This window comes from Pipistrellus kuhlii, unplaced genomic scaffold (assembly GCF_014108245.1).
Source record: "Pipistrellus kuhlii isolate mPipKuh1 unplaced genomic scaffold, mPipKuh1.p scaffold_m20_p_2, whole genome shotgun sequence".
In the NCBI taxonomy this organism is placed as follows: domain Eukaryota; kingdom Metazoa; phylum Chordata; class Mammalia; order Chiroptera; family Vespertilionidae; genus Pipistrellus; species Pipistrellus kuhlii.
Genome location: NW_023425515.1, coordinates 151,590,844 through 151,618,008, shown reverse-complemented (window position 1 = coordinate 151,618,008; position 27,165 = coordinate 151,590,844). Strand labels below are relative to the sequence as shown.

At 43.3% G+C, this 27,165-nt stretch overlaps 1 protein-coding gene across 8 annotated transcripts in view; it reads left to right on the top strand.

The window, feature by feature from the left end:
• The window catches only part of DNAJC6 (DnaJ heat shock protein family (Hsp40) member C6), a 131,107-nt gene that overhangs the window by 59,253 nt on the left and 44,689 nt on the right, over positions 1-27,165 (top strand). For 6 of the 8 annotated variants that reach the window (XM_036443850.2, XM_036443852.2, XM_036443853.2 and 3 more), the window contains exon 2: positions 25,801-25,951. In XM_036443850.2, the coding sequence (XP_036299743.1) occupies positions 25,801-25,951 (151 nt within the window). Of the gene's footprint in view, positions 1-25,800; positions 25,952-27,165 lie in introns of those variants that run through there. The other 2 variants (XM_036443855.2, XM_036443854.2) reach the window with 1 other exon arrangement.

Here is a 27,165-nt window from a genome sequence, read left to right as displayed (position 1 = left end):
CAGCACAGTGTAACACTGGCAGAATTGCTGCTGCAGAAAAGACAACCAAAATCCTGGAGACAGCCTCGGACACCTGGGCACCTGGGAAAGAGCTTGGGCTGGAGGGAGACTGCGCGTGGTTCCCTGGGACTGGAGCCAAAAGCTAAGGACAGGGAGGCACACAGGAGGTGAGAATGCAGAGGTAAGCAGATCCCAGGGAGTTCAAGGCTTTTAAAATTCTGTTACCAGAGCCCCTGAAAGTTTCTAAGGAGGGGAGAGATCAGATTAAATGTGCATTTTAACAACATCCCTTTGGGGAGGATTAAAAGGGATCTGGGCTGGCAGTAAGGAGATGAGCAATTTGCTGGGCCGTTAGGAGACTGCAGATGCAAGTGGCCTGAACTAAGGGACCAGCCAGCCATGATGTGTGGAATGGTGGAGTGGATTTAGCATTTGCCTATAGGAACAGTGGGAGGAGACAAGGTTAGCTCAGATTTTTTTGTATCACCCATTCCTACCCCATTATCTCCTGTGCCATAAAACCTTTGTTACTAGTATCTTTCCCAATAACCAAGTCTTTCCAGCCAACCCAAGTTGCTAATACCCTTGGGGCATTATTACGAAAAGAACCTTGAGGGCAAATGATTGCCTTTGTGTGTGTGTATTTTCATATCTCTTCATACAGGGACATTGTATTCCAACCCAGAAAGAAACTGTCTTAAGTGACTAATAAGAAAGATAAATGGTTCAGCTTCTTTAATTGGAAGGTGATAGATCTTCTAACATATATACCATACAAACACTAAAAGCATCTGTTTCTTTTAATATGGCAGTGAAAGTGGTAAGAATGTGATTGTAGACCAATGAATTAGGAGATCACAATTGGATTCTTGGTCAGGACTCATACTTGGGTTGCAGGCTCAATCCCCAGTACGGGTTGTGCAGGAGGCAGCCAAATCAATAATTCTCACCCATCTTTGATGTTTTTATCTCTGTCTTCCTCTCCCTTCCTGTCTCTGAAATAAAACATATTTTTAAAAAAATGGTAAGAATGACTATAACTGAAATGTGCATACCTATTCTATGTAGCTTGAGGCTTTCCATCACCTACAAGGTAGAATTTGAGTGTCTTAAAGGGGCATATAAGCATTTCATAATGTGGTCCCTACTACCCCACCACTTGCTTAATATTCTGTGAAGTATTGCTGATTAGTTTATGGTTCAGAATTTAAGGTCAAAATAAACAATATTCAGCCAGAAACTTTGAAGAAAACAGTGCCCCAAACAAACCATATCTATTCTATCATGGAGCTCCTTTTCTAGTAAGTGCAGGCAGAAAAAAATTAGTTTAAAAAAAAAATACTGTAAAGAAAAATAAACCAGAATAAGGAGGTTCAGGGAGTTGGGGAGGTGAGTACACTACTTTATATAGGGTGATCTGGAAAGCCTCTCTGAAAAGAAAACATGTAAGCAGACTTGCAGGAAGTCTGAAAGAAAGTCATGTGGCTTTCTGGGGGAAGAGTGAGATAGTAAGTGACAAGGTCCTGGGGCCGATACGTGTGTATATATATATATATATATTGAATAGAGTTGTAATGAGGCTGCAGTCAGACAAGGAAGGAGAGGTAGGAGATAAGGCCAAAGAGGTATACAGAGCTCAACCAACCCTTTAAGAGCCTTGTAGGCTGAAATAAGAACTTGGATTTTTACTCTAAGTGGGATGGGAAGCCACTGAAAGATTTTATGATTTGCCTTATTTCTTAAAAGAATACCATTGTTGCTCTCTAACAGACTGCAGGGAGGCCAGGGTGGAGGTGAAGATACCAGTTACCAGGCTACTTCAATAATTCAGGTGAGAAATGATAGTGACTTAAATCCATGGTTGTCGGAAACACTGTAGGCAGTGAGAAAAGGTGGAGTATATCTATATGTGTGTGTGTGTGTGTATATATATATAAATATATATATATATATTTATATATTTATATATTTATATATTTATACACACACACACACACACACACACACACACACATTACTAGAGGCCCGATGCAAGAAATTCATGCAAGGCTAGGCCCTCGCAGCCCCGGCTTCATCTGGAAGGTCATCCAGAAGGTTGTCCAGATGGTTGTTCCTCTGTTCGGCCGTTTGGTTGATTTGCATACTATGCTTTAATTATTATAGGTATACTAGAGGCCTGATGCACGGATTCATGCACTGGTGGGGTCCCTCAATCTGGCCTGTGGGGATCAGTGGACTTCCATGCCACAGCAGCCTGACCTTACTCACCAGCTTGTGGAGCTCCAGCTTCCTGTCTGTGTCAATGCCACACAGCACAAAGTAGTGTGGGAAGCGGCAGGCAACTGGGGAGGAGCCAGAGCCTGGGCTGGGCACTGTGCTGCTCCCACACATCCTGGCCGCACTGTGCCTGCTACTGCCACTGCTTGGCACACAGGAGAAGCTTGCACTGCTATAGCTGCACTTGCCAGCCACGAGCCTGGCATTTGGCGCCCATGTCAGCTGAGCAGCACTGCTGTGGGAGGGCATTGACCATCAGGGGCAGCTCCTGAGTTGAGCGTCTGCCCCCTGGAGGTCAGTGTTCATCATAGCTTCTGGCCTGTCATCTGGTAATTTAGGCTTTTATATATATATATAGATATATAGATTATGGCATATATGTTTATTGCATGTAAATATATAATAATTTTCTAATTTCAAATATATATTTAAAAATAGGAAGGGGGAATAGCACAAGTACACAGCAGAAACCTATGTCCCTGTCACCAAGATTTAATAGTTATCTACTTATGACCAATCACATTTCATCTGTACCTGCCCTTGCCTCTCTGGATTATTGTGAAGTAATTCCAGCCATAATATAACTCCATTCTTAAATATTCCAATGTGTCTCTAAAATATAAAGGCTTCCTTTAAAAGCATTATCACAACATCCTCATCACATCTAGAATATAATAGTAATTCCTTAATATCATCCAATATCCACTCTATTCAAATTTTCCTAATTCGTTCACGTAGGTGTCTTAATTTTTCTTATTACAGTTTTTTGAACAAGGATCCAAATAATGTTTTCATTCTCTTTATCTTCTAAAGTTTCCCTTTCATCTCTTTTTTGTCCCTTTGCAATATATTTGTTGGAAAATCAGATTATTTGCATCGTAAATTTCCCCGAACATCTGGATTTTGCTGGTCCCTGTGGTGGCACTGAGCCTATTTCTCTGTTAGATCTAGGAGCTTGATCAGGTTTAGTTTCAGATTAGATTTTTGTAAGACCACCTCCTAAGTTGTGTTTGATATTTCCATTGGGGATACATAATGCATGACTCTGCTTTTGTGATCACTGCCTAATTTCATTATTATATTAGAAGCTGCAAGGGCAGGAAAAGACTTGGCTCTTTCTCTTTTTCAGTTTTCAAAACAAACAAACAAATAAACAAACAAACACTGATTGCCTTCTCTTCTCCAAGGGTGACTAACAAAGCTTTTCTCTGTTTTCCTCTTTCTCTTATTATGACCTTCCATTTGTGAACATGTAGTTATGTTGCAGTCATCATTGTTACTGATGCTTCACTGGACCGCTCTCTGGCAGTGGGAGCCTCCTAGGTTACCTCTGAGTCCTGACGCACCGCAGTAGTCATTGACTCTTCCTTTGCTTTCTGGTGCCACACACCAGGCTCATGGTGTACATGTACCACCCCAACATCGGAATCAGTGGTTTTCAAAGGGCCCTTGTTCCTTTTAGAAGGCAGTGGTGTTTCAAGACCACAATCTTGGTGTGACGGGTACTCAATGCTACTGCTGTGGTCTTTGTGTCTAGCCCTTTTCAGTGGATAGAGTTAGACACAAGTTTTTTTGTTTGTGTTTTTAAGATAAAAATACTGCAGGTATACTGAGCTCAGTCCTTGAAGAGCCTTGTATGATTCTGGGCACTGGGCCTCTAGTATATCTATAATAATTTTATAATAATAAAAGCATAATATGCAAATGGGATTCATAATGATTATTCCACCTCATATTCAGGAACATGTGGTTTTTTCAAAACTTAATTTCTTCAAATTAGGTTTCTCTTATGTCTTAACTCCTTCCTCCCATGCCAAGAATCCCGGTTCTCAATTTCACCAATATAATTACTTGTTTGCTTATTGCCATAATACACAGTCATAGAAGAAGAACGCCAACACTGCCACCCTCCAATGTGCTGTTAAGGTTGATTGTATCTTTGTGTGTGTTTTGGTTTTTGGACTAGATATCTGTCTCTTTAAGACAGTTACTTTGTGTCTTATAGTCACTTGAGATAGTTTCTCTGTGTGGCCACATCATCAATTTGATACGGAGTTGGGTTTGTTTGCCTCTCAGTTTGTAGGGGTTGCTTTTCAATTTGTGTTTGTTATTAGGCAGAGTATTTACATAGTTACACATTCAGATATGTAGAATAAGTTGTATTCAAAGAAAGCCACCTTCTATCCATGCCCCCTCAACCTCATAGGTAGTTTTGGGAATACATGTATATTTTATATATACACATACACACACACACACACATTATATATATGTTTTTATGTTTTCCCCCATGCCTCTCTACCTGTCTCAGACAAGCAGGAGTTCACACACGTTTTGGATACCGGATAAAATTTGAAGGTAGTATAGTCAGTACTGTATTTTCCAAAACTGAATGTGAGATATGAGAAGAGAGTCAAGGTCGATACCCTGGCGAATGGCTTAATCAGCAGATAGAATGGAATAACCTGGCCCTGAATGCCCTTCACTCATCTGTCTCTCCAGCCTCACTTCTTTGCAGACTCTGTTCCGTTTTCCTTGCCCTCAAGTGCTCTTTGCTGGGTCCCAGTGCTATCCTGTGTGTGATAACATCGCCCTTCCCACACGGTGTAAACTCTTCTTGTTTATGTTTGTCTGATCATTAGACTATGAGCCGCTTGAGGGCTGGGATTGTGCTTGCTTCTGTCTTCCTACCACCTAGCACAAAGCTATTTACTGAGTAGCAATTCAACATGCTTCTGAATAAATTACTAGACCAGGCACAACAGTAGGTTCTTTAACTGGCATTTATCTCTGATCTTCAGCATAACCCCACATGGTAGATGTTGTTAGCCCATTTTACAGATAAAGAAACTGAGGCAAGGGAAGGTTTAAACAGCTTGGCTAAAGAAACAGCTAGTGAATTGCTGAGCTGGAGTTTGGACCCAGGTTTGTCTGATGCCAAAGGCACATAGCCCCAACTGTTCTCTAGGTATATCCATTCAACAAGTTTGTGGGAAACTTTCCGAGTTGTCTTTGTTAACTGTGTGACCTCAGCAAGTAAGATAGCCCCCCCCCCCCTCTCTCTCTCTCTCTCTCTCTCTCTCTTTCTCTCTCTGTTTCCACATCTCTGCAATATAAGATAGTGATAATACATGCCTCACAGGGTTGTAAAGCATTTGGAACAATGCTTGGTACATAGTAGGCACTCAAATGTTAGTTGATTTTAGTTAGTTTGCTATTATTTTAGCAGAATACTAGGATACTCTAACCTTCTGTGTCCACTGCTCTGTGCTCTGCACTGTGTATGCAGTCTTGTCTAATCCACCCAGCTTGCCTTCTTGAACTGTACTTTGAGTTAAAAAGGCAACATGCAGCCTGGTTTGGCTCAGTAGACAGAGCATCAGCCTACAGACTGAAGGGTCCTGGGTTCTATTCCCGCTAAGGGCATGTATCTTGGTTGCAGGCTCAATCTCTGGCATGCGTAGGAGGCAATCAATCGATGTTGTCTCCTCACATCAATGTTTCTCTCTCTGTCTCTCCCCTCCCTCCACCCCTAAAAGTCAATGGAAAAAGAGACTCGAATGAGGATTATCAACAACAACAACAACGACCCAAAAAGGCAAGATGAAGATGTTTAAAGGTTATAAAAATGGACAACCAGTGAGTGGGGAGGGGTCATTCAGTTGGAGAGTAAGGCATGTTCAGTGAAAGAGGACAGAAGGAGTTTGCAGCTGACCAGCCTGTTACATAACAGCCCTCACCATGGCTTCCCAGGCAGAAACAGAAGCCTTGAAGTGACTGACTGCTTTTGCTCGACTGATGCCGCCCTTAGTGGCAGTTAAAATGTCCTATCCGTTTCCATGGGGCTCCTTCCCACACCTTGCCCTGTAGCAAATGCATAGATCACAGTGTAACTCACGTTTTATAGAGTCTTTGAATCATGAGTCACCCCGCGTTAAAGGACCTTGGAGAGTAGCTAATTCCACCTCCTCGTTTTGCAGAAGAGATTTCGCCCAGAGAGGGAAAGCCACGTGCTTCCGGGCGCACGGGGATTTGGAACATAAACTTCTTTGGTTAGATCACGCACATTCCCAAATGCCGGGACTTCAGCCTGGGAGACCGTGGGTGCCAGAGTAGAAGTGCATGGGGAAGGGGGATGATGGCTCCACCTACTGCTGTCCCCATTGTCTTTGGCAAATCTAGGCTCCGCTCCTATGGAAAGCACAGTGACAGTGGCTGCGGAGGGAAGATTGGGCGCCCCCAGGACATTGCCTTGTCTGCTGCCTGTTATACTGAGCGAGGTCTGTTAAAGGCCCACCCACCCATGCGCTGTTGGTGATCACAATGAGACCCTGACTCTCCCTCAAACAGGAAAGGGAGAACGTGGTAGTGATGGATTTAGAGCCAGGCAGACCCACTTTACGTTCTGACCCTCTATTCAGGCGTCCTCAAACTTTTTAAAGTGGGGGCCAGATCACGGCCCCTCAGAGAGCTGGAGGGCCGGACTATATGAACTACTAATTCCTACTGTAACACCTTGGCTGCGCTCACTGCCCAAAAAACCTGGCGGGCCATATCAGACTCCTCTGCGGGCCGCATGTGGCCCGCGGGCCGTAGTTTGAAGACGCCTGCTTAGCTGTGGGACCTTTCTAGATTGAGTTAACTTTCATGGGCCTCAGTTTCCTCCTCTGTAAAATGGGCATGGTAGGCTGTTGTAAGGATTAAATAGGATAGCATAAAAATAAATAAATAAATAAATAAATAGGATAGCATAGGCGAAGCCAGCTAGATAAAAAGTGCTCAGTAAATGGTCCCTCCTCTCTCTCTCTCCCTCTCCCCAACCCCTTCATTTAAGATCTCTTACTCTCAGTGAGGAAGTACGACATAGGTCGTGTTGCTACACTTCCCTGTTTACCAGAAGCTCCTGAGGGGGGTGGTGAAAGATGCAGTCCAGTTATGCTAACACAGACAGGCTTGCTCGAGGGACCACATGGCCTGAGTTCAGATACCAAAGGGCTGGATCTCCCTTTTCCATCTGCACACGCCAACCGAGACCCCGTTTCCCCCTTTTAAAGAAGGAAATCAGACCTTTAAAATGCAATTGCCAAACCGCTCTGACACCATTCTTTGGGTTTTGCAGAAAACATGTTACTCATGATGGAAGGCCACCCGCCTTCAGCCTCTCACGCTGGCCCTCCTGTACCAGGACCCTTTGGGTGGTTGTGTCCGTCTTTGAAATTGCAGAGCCTGTGAGCTCTGATCATGTGATTGGGATCTAACAGGCAAGAAGGAAGCATGGGCCGTGCTAATGATTTATCGGCTCTGTCAGCCGTGGCCTTTTCAAAGAAGGCTGTGACCCTCGGTTTGTCAGCACTAATGTGCTTTCTCCTTTAAAGGAACCTGACAATGGGCAGGTCTGCTAAGTCTGTAAGATGGTTTTCTGGGGGAAGATGGTGCGCATGCCTGTAGGTGGGTGGGTGGCACTGGGCGGCGAGAAGAGACGAATCTAAGAAAGAATACCTTTAAATATTTATGTATCTGCTGACATAACATTAGGTAAATTTGACGTGTACAGCATGTTGACTTGATACATTTATATATTGTGATACGATTGCCATGCTAGCAGTAACACCACTAGCATATCACATAATTATAATTTCCTTTCTTGTGGTTTGAATAATTAAGATCTAGTCTCTTGAGAAGGTTTATTATGTACAAGTGTGATTATTATCACTGCTGTTGTCTATAATCACTATGTTGTACATTAGGTTTCTAGGACTTACCACGCATTGCAGGTTTGTGGCCTTAAGTATCTCTCCTATCCCCTGACACTCCAGATCCTGGTCATCACCTTTTTACTCTCCGGTTGTATGAGTTTGGCTTTTTGATATTCCACATCTGAGTAAGGAGCACCTTAAGCTGCTGCTCCCTTTGGGAGACTAATTCCACACGAAGGACCGTGAGCACAGCATGGTCTTGGTTATCCTTTGCTGCCTGTTGCAGTCTGAGAAGGTCTTTTCTTTCATTTGTGCCTTTGCAGCCACTAATGGTGAGCAGTTTTCCTCTCCTTAGCGTCTGGTCTTAAAAGTGTACTTGGATCCTATACAGAGCAGACACCAGACCAGGATCTGGCTTCTCTAGTCTCTAGCAGGGCTTTCTGATTTGATTGTTTCCCTTTATGATGAAGACTTTTATCTAGTGTGTGTGTGTGTGTGTGTGTGTGTGTGTGTGTGTGTGTGTAGCAGCAAAATAGATCGTGGGCTTTGGTGTGAGACAGACTTGGGGAAGAGCCCTGGCTGTGTGGTCGTATTTGTGTCTTGGGTCCTCAGTTTGCTCATCTGAGCACTTCCTCGGCAACATAACTGTGAGGATTAAATGAGATAATGGATATAAAGCTCATTGTCTCAGTTCCCAATAATCAGAAGGTGATTAATAAATGATAGCTACTGCCATTTTATCTTGCAGCATTTCACTACAATTGTAATTGTGTTAAGGCTGAGATGGGACTTGTGCTTTTTTGACACATTTTATTCAGTTCAATTCAGTGTCTTTGAAGATGTTCTGCTTAGTGCTTGGAACAGATATGGTATAAACTGAGCGCTTCTTGCTCATTCCCAATGAATTTTGTTTTGTTTCAGCTTCCAACAAAAGCATTGTGACATCCCTCCCCATAATCCTAAATAACTCTGTGTTCTCCTTTGAAGGTTAGTTTGACCTTCAAGCCTTTTGGGATTTGAGGACCACTGGGCCTAGTGTCCCCTCCCTCCCTCTGTAACACACAACACATGCTCTGCATCCTCCCAGCTCCCTAGGGAAACTGCATGCCCTCCTGGTTCCAGTGCCTAACACATATTACTTGCCAGCTCTGAGTCCCTTCCTTCCTTCTCGGTAGTGGAAAAGATTGTACCTCCTCTCAGGGTGGGGAGAGGAGTCGTGCCTGTAAACAATTGTCCCAAGAGAAGATGGACCCCCACAGACCAGACTGTGGGAAACAGAAGAGACGTGGAATCTGTACCTGCCAAGGGCCAAGCAGAGGCAGAAGCTGCCCTGAACTCAGGGAGGTCCTGGGTGCACAGTGATCGGGCTGTGCCCTGTCCGGTGCCATTTCTGCAGCTTGCAGAAGAGAAGCCACACTCTTTCCTGTTTGCCTTCCCCTCCAGGCTCCTTATGATAGTGGGTATGGTGAAGAGGGAATAATGATAAGGCTACTTTTAAAAAATGAATCTGGCTAATGGGATGAGATTTTCCTCAAAACAGATCCTGGTATCTGCTCTTGCGTTGCTGCAAAAGGTTCCCGACCTTGTGCTGGGGGGAGGTTTAAGGCGATATGCTTTCCTCCTTGAGTTTTTTTTTTTTTTTTAATTTTTTTTAATTTTTATTGTTGAAAGTATTGCATAGGTTTTCCTTTTTCCCTATTAACCTCTTCCAGCCCACTCCCATCCCCCCACCCAGGCCCTATCGAACCCATTGTCTGTGTCCACAGGTTTTGCATATATGCATACAAGTTCATTGGTTGATCTCTTCCCCCCACCCTCCCCTGCCTTCCCTCTGAGGTTCAACAGTCTGTTCAAGGCTACTTGTTATTGAACAGTTCATACACACACACACACACACGTACATACATATATGTACATACACATATGTATATGTTTGTATATATGTTTATATAAATATATAATATTTTTGTTTTAGTATATTGTATATAGAAATATTTTATATATATATATATGTATTTCAAAACTGAGGTTCAAAGAGGTTATCTGGAACCCTTGAGCACGTAGGAGACAGGGAAGATCTGAAATGGGGGTGATGGACTCTTCAAAGCATGACTTCAAACTCTTCTGATGGCTGGAAAGTAGTATGCCAGGAAGTAGTAATCAATTATATATCTGACTCCTCAGTAACAGCTAACGTTGGCTTCCTTGTCATTGGTGCATTTCAGTTTTCCTGCAGGTGAAGAAACAGGCCTCAGAAAATGTAACCCAGCTGGCAGTGTTCTGCCCAGGATTCAATTAAGCCCATGATTTCCAATTAATGGGCCCTCCTGCTCAGATTGAGCTCATAACATTAATCTTGCTTTATTTTAGGATTGCCATTGTCATGATTGATAGCCAGTCTTGTCAGAATTACTGGAGCATAATTAAGCCAGAGAGACAGCCAGAGCAGGTAGTTAACATGGGAGCCAGGGAGGGACTCTCTTTCTTTGCCTGCCTCAGGCAGCACTGTGAGGGTTTCCCTCCGAGACCATTTCCCGGATGTCTCCTCTCTGTGCACTTCCAGTCCCCATAGGATAAAGCACCTCCACACAAGGAGAGGGTTTGAGAGTCCCAGTGGGTGATCCATTGTGAGCAATGTTCTAGTTAATTCAGTGACACCACAGCCACCTCCGCCTCAAGTGACCACTTGCTAAGCTGTGACTATAACAGTATGTTTTCCCAGACGGTGCAGCGAATCTTTGTGACGAATCTGTGAGGAAGTAGCAGAGGCTTGCTCTATGCATAAGGTTCTAGACTAGGGGTGTCGAACTCAATCAGAGAAGGGGCCAAAATCTAAAATCCAGCCTAAATCGCGGGCCGAATGGTTTACTGAACAGTCATAAACTGTCATTGTGATGGAAATGCAGCGGAGTGCAGTGATGACAGCGCGGTGCGGGCCACATTGCAAGGCCTGGCGGGACGGATTTGGCCTGCGGGCCTTGTGTTTGACACATGTGTTCTAGACTGTGATGGGCTTTTCTCAGAATCAGTGGGAGGACGTGGCACTTCCTAGGAGCAGACCTTTCCCTTGTGCCTGTTTCTTTCCTTTTCTCGTGGTTGTTTTTCCCAGAGACTTTCGTTCACTCTCCCATTTAGGAGGACGAAGATGGGCATGCATAGGCAAATACTACTTATGATTGGCTGTCATTATCTCATTGAAACCTCTTCACAAACACGGAATGAAGATGTGATCTGCCCCCATTTTACAGTGGAGGAAGCTGAGGCTCGGAGAGATTACACTGTTACAAAGGTAGTAAGGAAGAAGGGCCAGGGTCACAAATCCAGGTTGGCTTATTTGTAAAGCTTCTCTTCTTGTTGTTACCAAAAGCTCCTTCTCTTTTCCCGGTTTATTGTTGAATTGAGACTCTTTGGTGCAAGTAACACATGGAGAGTCATTTTCTGAGTGGGGGGGTTGCTGAGTCACCCATTCTGCTCCCTGGCAGTGAAGGGTGTGCCCTTGAGGTTTTGCGGAGGCTCCCACATCTGGCCCACCCAACCCCCATTGTTGACTTTGAATTTTCTCAGTGTTTGGTTTCCCCACTGGAGAGGGTAGTGGTCAGACCTCTATGAGAATGTTTCCACCAGCCAGCCCACACCAGACTTTGTCCTTGAGATCATTGGAACAAACGAGCTGCAGGTTCTCTTTGCATTAGGTAGCAGCTTTTCCTCCAAATGCTTGCTGAGGAGTTTTTCTTTTTTTTTTTTGCTTTGTTTTTTTGTTTGTCGCAGGATTCACCTTCAGAATGTTTCTGCATTCCCCATTTAGTTCGCATTTACATGTGTCCTCGCTGAGTTTGCTTCGGGTCATTGAGCATTTTTATGCTTGGCACTGCGTATTCACAGACTGCCTGTCAGAGGTTCCTATGAACACATTTATCTGAGGCTGAAGGTACTGCCTTGAAATTTCCTTCAGGTGCCCTCTGATGGAACGCTGGCTTTTGAACTATGCCCTTAAGTGTGTGCTCTCCCTGGGAAATTCCACTTCTCCGAGGCATTATTAATTGGCTCTGAGAATAGCTTCCTGGAAATCTGTTGATGACCATTTTTTTTGTCATTTGTTATGTTGGTGTGACAACCAAACCCCACAGCAGTTATACTGAAAGCAGGCAAATGTTCTTACTGTTTAGCTTGACCCTCAATCATTCTGGGACTGAGGACCACTCACCTTCCCAGTCTCACCTCCCTTTCTCTCTAACACATTCTTTGCCTCCTGCCAATACTCCAAAGAGAGAGCATGAAATCCAAGCTCTAGCATGGTGTCTTGGACAGTTCGTGAGGCCCCTCCTTCCTCATCAGTTTATGGACAGTAATGCCCATCTCTCAGTACTCTAGCACAGTCCCTAGTGCAGTTCTAACTGGTGTCAGCCATGGTCCTTTTCCTTTCTATGCCTGTCCTGACTTAGTGGTCTGGAGGCTCCCCCCGCCATCCCCCCTTAGCTTGAAATGCTCTGTATCCCATTTCTACCCAAATTGTAACTCACATGCCATCTCTTCCATACAGCTTTTCTCTTTTCTACATCCAGCTACCTGTATCCCTCTCCTTAAGCTGGAAATAAGTTTCTCTGAATTGTCCACTTTATAGGCATATATAAATGCCTATATATATATATTAGAGGCCTGGTGCATGAAATTCATGCACGGGGGTGGGGTAGTGGTGGTGTCCCTCAGCCCAGTCTGCACCCTCTCCAATCTGAGATCCCTCTCAAAATCTAGGACTGCTGGCTCTCAACTGTTTGTCTGCCTGCCCGCCTGATTGCCCCTAATTGCTTCTGCCTGCCAGCCTGATCATCCCCTAATAATTCCCCTGTCAGCCCGATTGCCCCCAACTGCCCTCTCCTACTGGCCCAGTCACCTCCAACTGCCCTCCCTTGCCAGCCTGGTTGCCCTTAACTGCCCTTGCTTGCAGGCCTGGGTCCCCCCCAACTGTTCTCTCCTGCTGGCTGAGTCATCCCCCAACTGCCCTCCCTTGTAGGCCTGGTCTCTCCCAACTGCCCTCCCCTGCTGGCCTGATAGCCCACAACTGCCCTCCCCTCCTAGCCATCTTGTGGTGGCCATTTTATATCCACATGGGGGCAGCCATCTTTGACCAGATCGGGGTACCCATCTTGTGTGTTGGAGTGATGGTCAATTTGCATATTACTCCTTTATTAGATAGGATATATATAATACTTGGTGAGTCTGCATAAAGAAAATCAGTTAATAGTTTTATTGCAGATCTATGGAGGGAGATATTAGAGGAAAAATATTAATGACTTGGAAAATACTTTTCAGTATTAAGTGGGAAAAATGGCAGGTACCAAACTAAATATAATATGATCTTTCTGTGTATGTATTTGCAGAACACAGAATATATCTGTGCACATTGTCAACTGATGGTCATTGGCACAATTCAGCACTAACAGGAATCCCCAATTTGGTGTGTAGGGAAGAAGGAAACTTTATTCAGTCAAAACAGCTCAGTTGTGATACCCAACGGCTATGAAAACAGCACATCCCTCTTGGGCTAGACAGCTCCACTCTGCTCCAGTGAGACATCTTCCATGTTTCAGCTCAGCCAGGGAAACACAGTTCTCAGTGGAAAGGGAAAGTGCTCTCTTGGCGTTGGAGGAGAGCTGGCTTATATAGACAGAAGTCCCTGCCCCTGATCCCTGATTGGTCTGCCCTCATGCAAATGAGAGCTCCCAATCCTTGCAGTTTTATTGGTCCAAAAGGCACTGTCCTGATTGGTCAGAAAAGAGCTGTTTGTTTGGATGTGGGAAGCCTCATCCTATTGATTGAAATAGGATCCCAGGAACTCGTTTATGAAGACTGGCTCAGATGGCAGAAACACAGTGCAGGCAGGCAGTTCAGTGCAGGCTTCTCCCTGAAATGCAGTTTGCCTGAGAGGCTCCAACTAGGCTTATTTATTAATTTATTCTTTTAGCCCAATTAGCCACCAGAAGCCCTCCTTAATATGTGTTTTCTTTCTCGGGGTTGTCAATGTACAGAAAAACACAGAACTAAAACTACAAGGATATACAGTTCTCTAACGTGTTAACAGTCGTTACCCTTGTTTGTTCTTGCTTTGTTTTCCTTTCTGTTTAAATTCCCTTTCCTTGGTTTTGGTGAATCTCAGGTGCAGAGAAATGAGTTACTCATACCGCCTTTCTGCAAATACATACACAGAAAGATCATATTATATTTAGTTTGGTACCTGCCATTTTTCCCACTTAATACTGAAAAGTATTTTCCAAGTCATTAATATTTTTCCTCTAATATCTCCCTCTCATAGATCTGCAATAAAACTATTAACTGCACAAGGCCACTTTCTGGTTTGATTTCCTTTTTTTCTCCCTTCATTCCCAATCCATCCTCTTTTCTAAATCTTTTGCTTTTTTTCTAGAATGATCTTGACTTATTTCCTTAGATGTTTCCAGATTTTCCATATTGAATATGAATCTACTGTGTATAACATATAACAAAATATGACATAACAAAATAATGTTATATGTAGTACATATATTATATAAATCTAAATGAAAGCCTTTTTAAAAGAAGAAATAAGAATTCTTCTCTCTGTATGGTTATCTCCTTTCATTCTCTTCCCCTCATCTCACAATCTCTCTCTCTCTCTCTCTCTCTCTCTCTCTCTCTCTCTCTCTCTCTCTCTCTCTCTCTCTCTCTCTTTCTCTCTCACATACATACACACAACTTCTCGACCAATTGCACTTCCAGCTAAAAAATCCCAGTATTCTTTATTACATATTGGTTGGTCCCTTCCTTGAGTTCTGTGATATATGGCTATGCATGGAGTTTTCACGGTGACTTGTACCAAGTAAGCAAACACAGTTTCTACTTCTTAGCATAGTACAGAACCTTGCAGATGACAGCCATGTTCAGATCAATAGCCCTATAGGACCAAGGGTGACATGTGGTGGCTCATGTATTTGTCTTATCTTCTCCCAGTCTCGGCTCTATTCACAGAAATGACAAGAAGAACACAAGCTTTAGAGTTTAAGAGGGGGGAGGGGGTGCGTGCATAAGTGTGTGTGTGTGTGTGTGTGTGTGTGTGTGTCCATACACATATACACTGAGTGGCCAGATTATTATGATCTCTGAACACATAATAATCCGGCCACTCAGTGTGTGTGTGTATATATATTTGACAAGAAGACCAGAGTGAAATTTTATATATATATTAGAGGCCTGGTGTATGAATTCATGCATGAGTGGGGTCCAGCCAGCCTGCCAGGGGGAGGGAACATGGGTGGTTGGCCGGCCTGCCTGCTGGTTGAACTCCTGGTCCAGGGGACAATTTGCATATTAGCCTTTTATTATATAGGATATACACTGAGTGGCCAGATAGCTATGCGTTAAAAGATCATAGTAATCTGGTCACTCAGTGTATTTCAGCACTTAAATGTCCAGTTCCATGGAACTTGAATATTAGTCGTGCAAATAGCACATACCATACGAGCTCACTTAGAGATGGCAAGGGGCAACGCCAGAGCGATAAGAGGTTCCCCTCTGTTCAGTGTCTGTGACCCTGACCTATCAAAGGTGAAGAGTTCGTGAGAGCCGTAGTGGAGGCTCCACAAGAGATTCTGTCCTTGTACACATCTCTAATTAGGCTTTGTCAACCCTGACATTGAACAGCGTGGCCTTTTTTTTTTTTTTTTGCTGAGGCTGCCTGGCTTTGCTGGAGACAGCATGTCTCATGGTTGTCTCCTTTCCATGCCTAGAGCCACCTGGCCGCTCTCATTCCCTAAGTGTGGACAGCACCCCTGGCACTGTGTTAGGTTTTACCGAATCCTCACCACAGCCCTGTGTGATATTCCATGAAGGCTTACATTTTACCACTAAGGGTAAATCATAATTTGGATTGGTTAACTGGCCTAGACTGTACACCCAGCTAGTAGCAAACATTGAAGCCAAACCAGCTCTGGCTGAGGGAATGCACATCTTCCGACTGTGGCAGCTTTGTTTCATGCCTAACCTTTTGCTTGGTGGAGGGAGTGTTGATTTTTCTCACTTGCTTTTGTTTTTTCCATGAAATTATTATTTCTAGTTGGATTCCTGGGTAGTCTGTGGCAGGTCATCAATCGAATGACTCATTTGCATGTGAGCTGAATTTCTAAGAATTCAAGTGAAAATTCCTGATTGTGTTAGAAAATTGCATGACTTTAAAACCACATTCACATTCATGGTCACATTTGATCCTTTTGATGCTCTGAGACACGTAGAGAAATCTTTGTTCTTAATTTGTCCCAATGTCTGAAGGGAGAAGAGGCTTCAGAGGAGTAAAATACCATGCTTAAGGTCACAGTCTCTAGGTGGAAAACTAAGTCTCCAGTGTAAGATCCTCTACCCCCATGTCCATCCTCTTTTCTCTAAGCTTCCCAGAAGTAGGATGAATGGGAAATGAGGTTTAAACTGTCTTTGACTCCGGGAGCTGAGGCATTGGGTTTTTCTGAGGTATATCTCATTGGGATCCCCAAGCGATCCATCTCTCTAATTGTGGAAACCAGAAAAATGACAAATCTCTTAAACACAAGGAGAATGAATCCTTCTGTGGTGACGACCCTGGTTCTTGCACCCTTGCTAAGTTGTGGAGAAGAAACAGCATTTTCCCAGGACAGTGCATCTCTGCAAGGTCCCCTTAGTTTTGGGGTTTTCTGTCCTGCAATTGCCATCTTTGTAGAAGGCAGGAAGAAGGACACTTGTAACCCTGTGTCACTTAAATAGCCACAGAGGAAAATGTCCCATGGGTGAAAAGGAGCATGAACAGGAACCGATCATCAGATTTTCAGTCATCCCTTAAACAGGCTGATCCTGAACACTGTGGAATAACAATAATAACTCACAGGTACTAGCATTGGATGGCATTGACTTTCTAGAAATGGGAACGGTGATGCTCTGTGGAGGTGTCTTTCTAGAGGCTCGGAGAACTCACTGAGGAAGGTCGATGTCCTGCGAACCTTAATCATTGCCAAGAGTTCTTTTCCATCTCACATATTTTTCTTTTACAAAAATGAGATTATACTGTACTAGTTTATATTCTGCTTACTTTTTAAAAATATATATTTTATTGATTTTTAAAATTTTTTTTACAGAGAGGAAAGGAGAGGGATAGAGAGTTAGAAACATTGATCAGCTGCTTCCGCCACACTCCCTACTGGGGATGTGTCTGTAACCCGTACATGCCCTTGATAGAATTGAATCTGAGACCCTTATGTCTGCAGGCTGATGCCTTGTCTACTGAGCCAAACCGATTAGGGCTATTCTGCTTATTTTTACCTAGCCCTTTATCATGAGTATCTATACTCTTCTACATAGTGACTTGGTAGCTAGTTATGTAGAAGAATACATCAGTTATAGTCTCTTGCCTCTATGATCAATATACTTCAACAAACAACACCTCAATGGATTTCTTTTTTTTTGCTAAATATTTGCATATGATCCTTTTCTTTTTATGACAGTACTTTATGGAGGAGCATCTCTTCTTAGGGGTTACCACGTAGAATTGTGTGCAACTGAAGGTGTCCTGGGTACTTACTGTGTGAGCAGTGGAGCGTATATGTGGGGAATCACTACTGTGCATTATGGACTCTGTAGGACAAGGCCTTTGTCAGCATTTTCCTGCTTTCTCAGCACTTCTCATGGGGTTTTGCCTTCAACTGACAGCCATATAAGATGTTTATGAAAAGTAGGCCACACTTTTTTTCTATATTTTTAGTTACATTAACGAAATTAAGATCACCCTTAACATTTGTGCCAGTCTTCTTAAAAATATACTTTGTTCCGGCCCAACTTGGTGTTGCTTAGCAATGAGCGTCGACCCAGGAACCAAGAGATCGCTGTTTAATTCCTGGTCAGGGCATATGCCTGGGGTGTGGGGTGTGCAGGAGGCAGCCAATCAATTAGTCTTTCTCATCATTGGTATTTCTATCTCTCCCTCTCCCTTCCTCCCAGAAAATATATATTATTTTCCAAAGAACTATCAAATCACTTCAAGTCACTTTTGGAGTGAAGCTTGATTTAAAGAAATGAGCAAACAGCTAACTAATAGTCCAGAAATAAGCAGATTCTCTCTCAGGACAATCAGATTTTATGTCACCATACTAGTGAGAACTAATCAGGTTATACAGAGGTGAGCCCCCATGACTTGGGAGGAATTGGATGCTGCTTGTAGTCTCATCACCATTAGGAATCCCAAGACAGCTTATTACACCCTTAGAAATGATGGGGAGGGCAGGACTGCACCCTCTGATGCTTGCCTGGTGGGCTTAGGCTTTACAATGACAAGATATCATGGAACAAGAGTCTACCTGGAGCCTTAGAGGCACAGATATGGATCCTTCTCTTTGGATAGTGCCCTCATGCTTTCACAGTTCTGTCCTCATCACTCCCACCTCATCTGACACCATCAAATCCTGAGTCCTCTTTATTAAGATTCGGTGTGTGCCTTCCCCTGGTGCCATTTTAGCCAAAGCATTTAGCAACATAGCAAAGGTGACAAGCTCTGGATCCCCAAGAATGGAAGTCTTTTAAACCATCTAGTGCAGGGATTAGAAGATGTCATCTGGCCTGGCTGGTGTGGCTAAGCCATTGAGTGTCTGTGAGCCAGAAGGCCATGGTGCGATTCCCAGTTATAGCACATGCCCAGGTTGTGCGCTCAATTCCCAGAAGGGGGCATGCAGGGGGCAGCCAATCAGTGATTCTCTTTTCATCATTGATGTGTCTATCTCTCTCTCCCTCTTCCTTCCTCTCCGAAATCAATAAAATATATTAAAATATTAAAAAAAAGAAAAGAAAAGAAAAGGAAAACGTCTTCTGTAAAGGGCCATAAATAGTAAATACTATAGGTTAGGGGACCATACGGTCTCTGTCACAACTATGTAACTCTGCCATTGTAGCATGGAAGTAGCTGCAGGCAATATATAAAGGTGTGAGTTTGGCTCTGTTCTCAGAATACTTTACTTACAGACACTATCATTTGACCTTCGTATTGTTTTCACTCTATCAAACCTATTTTTTGGACTTTTTTTTTTACTCATTTAAAAGTGACAAAGCCGAGAAACCAAGATGGCGGCATAGGTAAACACCTAACTGCAGCCTCACATAACAATTTCAAAAAAATACAACTAAAATACAAAATGGACATTACCCAGAACTATAGGAAAGTCGACTGACTGGAAATTCTACAACTAGAAGGAAAGAGAAAACCAGAAGGAAAATCAGAGGAACTATAAAAGCCTAAGGTTGCACACATGGTGAGAGGACAGAGCCGGAGAGGAGGGGAGGCTGAGTGCCTGGATGGTGTTCTCTAGCAGGAAGGAGATAAGAGCTCTGGACTGTGCTGAACCCCAGTTCCGACAGCACTGAACCCCAGTTCTGGGCAAGACCCTGGGGACCCAGACACATAGGAGGGAGTCTGGGCTGTAAGGTGGAAACTCAGGGGAGCGGCGAAAGGCAGTCCCAGAGGCGCGCACATTGCGCGCAGAGAACAGACAATTGACTGTGCTGGTGGATTGCCCTAGCAGGAAGGAAACAAAAGCTCCAGGCTTCTCTGAAGCCCATTTCCAACCCCACTTCCAACTGAACTGAACCCCAGTTCTGGGCTCATTGGGGGAGAGCCTAGACTGTTTGGTAGCAGGCAAAACTTGAGGGCACCTTTCTCTCAGAGGTGCTTGCAACGAGTACCAAAGGACACTGAGGAACACTGAGACTTAGGAACCTCATAGGGTGGGGCTGACGGAAGTCAAGGCTGTGGGATCCACTCTGAAACTCTTCCCCATCCAAGCTGATCACAGAGACTTTTGCAATTTGCCAAGTCTAGTCAAATAAAGCTGTCTCCTGGGGCACAGCCACAGCTGATCCTCACAGCCAATTGGCCTGGAAGACAGTTCCTCCCAGTGATACCAACAACAGTCAAGACTTAACTACAACAAGGCTGTACACAGAGTCCACAAAAAGGGGCACTAGTAGTGTCCACCTCAGGTAACTGGGAGACTGACCCACTGAACCATATAGGACACCTTAACACACAAAGCCACCCTACCAACTCAGGGAAGCTGCAAAAATGCCAAGACAAGGAAACAGATCACAAATGAAAAAAATGGAGGACAAGAAGCGACTGGATATAGAGTTCAAAACCACGCTTATGAGGTTTTTCAATAATTTCCTAGAAAAGGCCGATAAAATAAATGAGACCTATGAGGACATGAAAAGGGATCAACTAGAAATAATAAGGGATCAACTAGAAATAAAGAATACATTGTCTGAAATAAAAAATATTATACGGAGTGCTAAAAACAGAATGGAAGATCGCAAGAATCAAGTCAAAGATTTGGAACATAAACAGCCAGAAGACACTCCTCCACAGAAGCAAGAAGACAAGAGAATTCAGAAAGTTGAAAATAATGTAAGAAACCTCTGGGACAACATCAAGCGAACCAACATCAGAATTATGGGGATCCCAGAAGAAGAGAGAGAGCAAGATACCAAAAACATACTGGAAGAAATAGTGACAGAGCCGAAGCCGGTTTGGCTCAGTGGTAGAGCGTCGGTCTGAGGACTGAAAGGTCCCAGGTTCGATTCCGGTCAAGGGCATGTACATTGGTTGTGGGCACATCCCCTGTAGGGGGTGTGCAAGAGGCAGCTGGTCGATGTTTCTCTCTCATCGACGTTTCTAGCTCTCTATCTCTGTCCCTTCCTCCTCTCTGTGAAATATCAATAAAATATATTAAAAAAAAAAAAGAAAAAAAAAGAAAAGAAATAGTGACAGAAAACTTCCCACCTGGTGAAAGAATTAGACTTACAAGTCCAGGAAGTGCACAGAAACCCAAACAAAAGGAATCCAAAGAGGACCACACCAAGACACATCATAATTAAAATTCCAAGAGCAAGAGACAAAGAGAGAATATTAAAAGCAGCAAGAGCAAAGCAGGTAGTTACCTATTAAGGAGCACCCATACGATTGTCAGCTGATTTCTCAACAGAAACCATGCAGGCCAGACGGGAATGGCAAGAAATGTTCAAGATGATGAATAGCAAAAACCTACAGCCAAAAAATACTCTACCCAGCAAAGCTATCACTCGGAATTGAAGGCCAGATAAAAAGCTTCACAAATAAAAAATAGTTAAAGGAGTTCATCACCACCAAACCAGAATTATATGAATTGCTGAAGGGGGTTCTTTAGGAAGAGGAAGAAAATAAAGATAAAAATTATGAACAACAAATACATAACTATCAACAAGTGAATCTAAAAACTAAGGGAATTAAAAAATCTGATGAACAATATTAACTGGTGAATATAACAGAATCAGAGGTATGGAAGGGGAATGAACTGATGATTCTTGGGGAAAAGGGGATTGGGGGTGTGTGGGAAGAGACTGAACATAAACTGTGCACCTATGGATGAGGACAATGGGGGGTGGGGAAAGGGCAGAGGGTGGGGTGGGAACCTGGTGGAGGGAAGCAATGGAGGGGGGAAAAATGAGGAACATTTGTAATAATATGAACAATAAAGATTTATTTAAAAAAATAAAAGTGAAAAAGCCATTCTTATTTAAAAAGACAGTGGACTGGATTTTGCCTAGGAGATAGCTATAGTTTGTTAGCTCCTGATCTATCGTTATAGTTATTATTATTATTTTTATTGCATCACTTTCTGACTGTACCATTTCCTCTGTGGTGTGTCGTTTTTGATACCTCTCTGCCCTTTCTCTCAAGGAGCTGAGGCTCAGCTATTTTTTGCAAAATCTGTGCTTCTGGCCTTCATGTACCTCAGCAGGGAGAGACAGAATCCCTATCCAAAAGGACCGTGAGGCCAAGATTAGATCATGCCCCTCTTCTCTTTTTTGTGTCCTGGCTAGTTTGACATGTAATTTCGGAATAAGAAGGTCACAGATGTATTCTGACCAGTGGGTCTGGTTTCTGCAGGGTTCCAGTGAACAGAGCATGCTGTCTGAATAATGACGAGAGTCAGGTTTTTATATAATCGAGGTTATTTATATCTTTTAATAGGTTGATGCCATGGGGTTCTTTTTAAGCCTGAAACTGAGAGTCAGAGAGAGGTCTGGATAATAAATTCAGCGTCATCTCTTAGAACAATAATATATCAGGAGGGTATCCAGGCTGGAGTGTTTTCTTGTGATGGAAACAGGGGAATTGTAAACATTTTATACTGCTCTATTCTTGCTAAATTTAAAATGAAAACACGATACAGATTTTTTTTTTTTTTTTATGTGGAGTGTGTTTAAAGGGAGATAATGTTCCCCTGTATTAGAGGGGAACAGAACCCAGAACATTCTCAGCTTTGTAGCTTTGGCTGTAGTCTGTGGAGCCACCCAGCAAACCAGTTTTTGGTCTTTATTCAGTGCCATGAAGCAGCGAGGGCAGGCGACAGAGGCTCAGGCGCCTACAGAAAGAGCTGGTTTGGTTGGTCTGACAGCTGCAGTGATTTATGAGAGTGCTTGTTAAGGACCATCTGCTGTTGAGAGCCGCCAAATGAAAGGCTCACAGGAGGAGATCAAGGAATAGGAGGGGGAGGGCTTGTACAAGGCAGGTAAGGACCATCGTAATTACAGCTGTTAGAATTGTGAATTGATAGGGAACTGTAGAATAGTTTGAGATGGTACAAGTAGCACGGGCTTTGGACTTGCACAGACCTGGCTCTACATTAGGTGAATTGCGTCCCTTCTCTTGAGTCTCCATTTCTTCATCTATAAAATTGGTATAGTAGCCCTAGATGGTTTGGCTCACTGGATAGAGCGTTGGCCTGCAGACTTAAGGGTCCCAGGTTCAATTCTGGTCTAGGGCACATGCTGAGTTTCGGGCTAGATCCTTAGTGGGGGTTGTGCAGGAGGCAGACAAATCACGATTCTCTCTTATCATTGATGTTTCTATCTCCCTCTCCCTTCTTATCTGAAATAGATAAATAAAAATATTTTTAAAAAATGAAATGGGTATAATAAACACTCTCTCCCTCTCCTGCTGTGTGAAACTCTACTAACATAAAAGTCCAAGTGGAGTTCCTGGTGCCTAGGAGAGCTCAGAAAGTGGTAGACGTTATTAATGTTTGTCCATGTGTCCATTTAATTCGCTGATTCATCAGCATTAATTCTCCTTTGTGATTTCAGATAGAGACACCTTTTCAAATAGATGACTGAGCAGCAATAGCTCATGTGATCAGAATAGAAGTATAAAACAGTCAACATGCATTTATAGGTATATGTATAAGCATCTAAATGGCACACAGGAGTGCAGTAGGTACCTCAAATATGATTTAATATACAGCCACCTGGCCAATAAATACAATAAAAGAGACATCACCTCACTCACTAATAATAGGGGAAATCACAGAATAAGACTGAAATGAGATTTTGCTTCACACGCACCAGAATTGTAAAAATTTTAAAGTCTGATAATATCAAGTGTTAAGGAGAATATAAAGTGAAGGAACTCGCCCTAACCGGTTTGGCTCAGTGGATAGAGCATCGGCATGTGGACTCAAGAGTCCAGATTTGATTTCAGTCAAGGGTATGTACCTTGGTTGTGGGCACATCCCCAGTAGGGGGTGTGCAGGAGGCAGCTGATTGATGTTTCTCTCTCATCGATATTTCTAACTCTCTCTCCCTCTCCCTTCCTCTCTGTAAAAAAATCAATAAAATATACTTTTAAAAAAAGAATCCTTTAAAAAAAATAAAGTAAGGGACCTCATATACACTACTAGTAGGAGTTTAAACTGACATGGCTACTTTGGAAAATGATGTGTCAATGTCTAGAAATTTGAAGATGTGCATATCCTATCTACTAACAAATTTTGTTAGGTATAACCGAAAGAGAGTCTCCCACATGTAGTTAAGTTGATGTGTTTATAACTGTATTATTTTAGCAAACAACCTTGTTATCCATCTTAGTGGGAAACCTTAGTGTCTAACCTTAGTGGGTAATGGATGCATTCTTTAAGGAGCTAAAATTACATGTGGTACCAGCATAGGTGAATTTTAAATAATGGTGGGGAAAAAAAAAAGAAGTTGCAAACAGAAAACCATTTATATATGGCTTGAAATTGTGGAAAACAATATTGATATATTGTAAATGTTTACCTACATCTATAATAATAAAAGGGTAATATACCAAATTAGATTGAACATCCTTCCAGACAACCTTCTGGATGAAGGCAGGGCTGAGAGGGAAGCCTGGGTCCCAGGTGCCAGAGGAAAGCCAGTGCTGGCGTCTGGGGAAGGAAGGCCTACTCTTGCATGAATTTCGTGCATTGGCCTCTAGTATATAATAAAAGTCTAAAAAAATTATTTGGCTCTAGCTGGTTTGGCTCAGTGGATTGAGCATCAGCCTAAAGGGTCCACAGTTCGATTATGGTCAAGGACGCATGCCTGGGATTATGGGCTTGATCCCCAGTGTGAGGCGTGCAGGAGGCAGCCAATCAGTGATTCTCTCATATCACTGATGTTTTCTCTCTCTTCCTCTCTGAAATCAATTTTAAGAAATTTAAAAAAGAAATTATTTGGAATGGTAAATATTAAATTCAGGGTAGTATTAAGAGAAAAATGAGGGAGTGGTTAGAAAGGTTGCCTAGGGCTCAAATCCCAACTCTGTCCTTGGCTTACTAGGTGAATATCCTTAGACAAGTTTCTGATCTATGAAATGGAATAATATTACCTACCTGATAGGTATGCTATGGATTAAATGAATGAGTACAGGTAAAATACTTAGAATAATACCTAGCAGATAGTAAGTGCTACATAAGTTTTTAGTGCATAATAGTAATATTTCTAAAGTCCATTACCCCTAGGTATATTAGGAACTATGCTAATAGTTTCTGTGCACTCATTTCACCGTTTCCTATGAAATAGGCATACCTGTGCTATCTAGTAGACAGAGACCAGGGATGCTGCCAAACATCCTATAGTGCACAGGGCAGTCCCCCTCCCTGGCAAAGAAGTATTTGACTTCAAATTCGGCAGTGCCAAGGCTGAAAAATGCTGAGCTAACTCCAGGGAGCCAGCAAGTACAGTTTTAAGAAGCTGGAAGGGATGAGAACTTGAACTACTTGACAAATAGCACCGATGACCATCATGCATCCTCAGGCCTTAAACGCTGTCAGAAAGGCCCTCCTGAAGGTATTTTCCATGATGGAGGAGAACTATTACTTTGAGGGATAGCCATGTGACGGCTCTTCTAATGCAGCCAACTCCATCAAAGGGCAGAGGAGACCCCTGGACTCACTAATAAGCTGCCCCCTGCTCTTCCTTGGCCAGGTCTCTGAAGCCGCACCCTCTGAAAGACGTATAATGCTGGCCACATCTATAATTTCAAGTTTTCCAGTATCCACATTAAAAAAGTTAAAAGGGACAAATGAAATTAATTTACTGGTATAACCTATTTAATTCGGTATACCCAAAATGCTATCATTTCAACATGTAGTACGTATTGAGATCTTTTACTCCCTCCCCCCTCGCTACCTTTGAAATTTGATGTGTATTTTATGTTTGGACTAGCCACATTGCAAGTGGTGAGTTGGGACATGTGACTGGTGCTTCTAGTTCTGGTTGTGCTGCTCTGGAAGGTTCTGCTCCTGGGACTTAGTGAGGGACTTGCCTTGGCCCTGAAGCCCAGCGGCACTGCTGTAACCCAGAGTCAGTAAGCTGAGAGCAGGATGTGACTTCCAGGAATCCCTGGCCCAGACTGCCGAAGGAGGTCTGCATGCGTTCCAGCATCAAAGTGGGGCTGGTTTTCTGTGTGGTCTGTGCCGTCAGCTCCTTTTCTGTTTCTCATTGGCAGGTGCCTCGTCCCCAGACATGGAGCCCAGCTATGGGGGAGGCCTCTTTGACATGGTGAAAGGAGGTGCCGGCAGGCTCTTCAGTAACCTGAAGGACAACCTGAAAGACACCCTCAAAGACACATCTACCAGAGTTATACAATCTGTTACCAGGTACGTGCCTTCTTCCTGGTTGAGTTAATGGACCTTTGTGGCCCCAAAGGATCTGGTTACCTGCCAACTATTGTAGTTGTGTGGCTCAAAGACTGGCAGTTTTGTGATGCCATTTCATGGGATCTGATTGCCTGAGCAGGGTCACCAAAGCCATAAAGTGGAGTCCTGAAGCTACAAGCACAGGCGGGAGGCCCCAGCTCACTGGTACATGAGAGCACAGTGGGTTGTCATCCCTGGCCTTTGAACACAACATCCTGAGTTCTAATGCATTTTCTGCTCTTGTTAACCGTGTGACCTAAGGCAACGTCATCAGCTTCTCTGAGCTTTGCTTTTATACCCTGGTAGGATTTGTGCCCTTGGGTGATTGAGAATTAAATGAGGTAATCATGTCTATGCAATCTGAATAAACAATACTCCTGTATTGCAATCAAAACAGAATTTTGTTTTTGTATCTTAATAGTCGTTTAGAATTTATTTACTGGGAGAAGTTTTCTATTCTTTCACACGTATGAAAACTTCTACCAGCAGACCATATGAATTTTTAAAAATTATTCCTAGTTATTAGAAAGTTTTAGGGTCACTTTAAGTTACAGTGTGCCGTTTTAAATCAGAAATTCAAATGTCAAGGCCAGTTTTGGCCAGTTTGGCTTAGTGGATAGAGCATCGCCCTGTGGACTGAAGGGTCCTGGGTTCGATTCCATACCTTAGTTGCAGGCTCGATCCCTGGCCCGGGCACGTGTAGGGGGCAACCAAGCGATTGATGCTATTCTCTCTCTGTCTCTCCCGCTCCTGTCCACTCTCTCTAAAAGTCAATGGAAAAATATTATCATATGAGGATTAACAGATTCAGATGTTAAGTCCAATTATTGATCAACATTTTAATCTTCGTTCAAGGGTAAAACTTACCCTTTCCCTCCAGTCCTCAGCCAGGGCCTGGCAGACAGAAAAAGGATGTCCTTTGTTCTTCCTCCATCACTTCCTGCCCTGACACCTGGGGGCGATACTTCCCTCTGGGCAGAGAGCCTGGAACAATGATTGTTAATAAATAAGCACTGTTTTCTGAGTGGATTCTATTCATAAATGGAATCTGTTTGTACAAACTATGGGGGTGCACAGGTTGGAACAGTACATGTAAGCTACTGAGGGTGTGGGATGTCTTCTCTTAACAATGCTTCCTTGTTGGAGGGAGGTTTGAGGGACCTCAGAATAGGCTG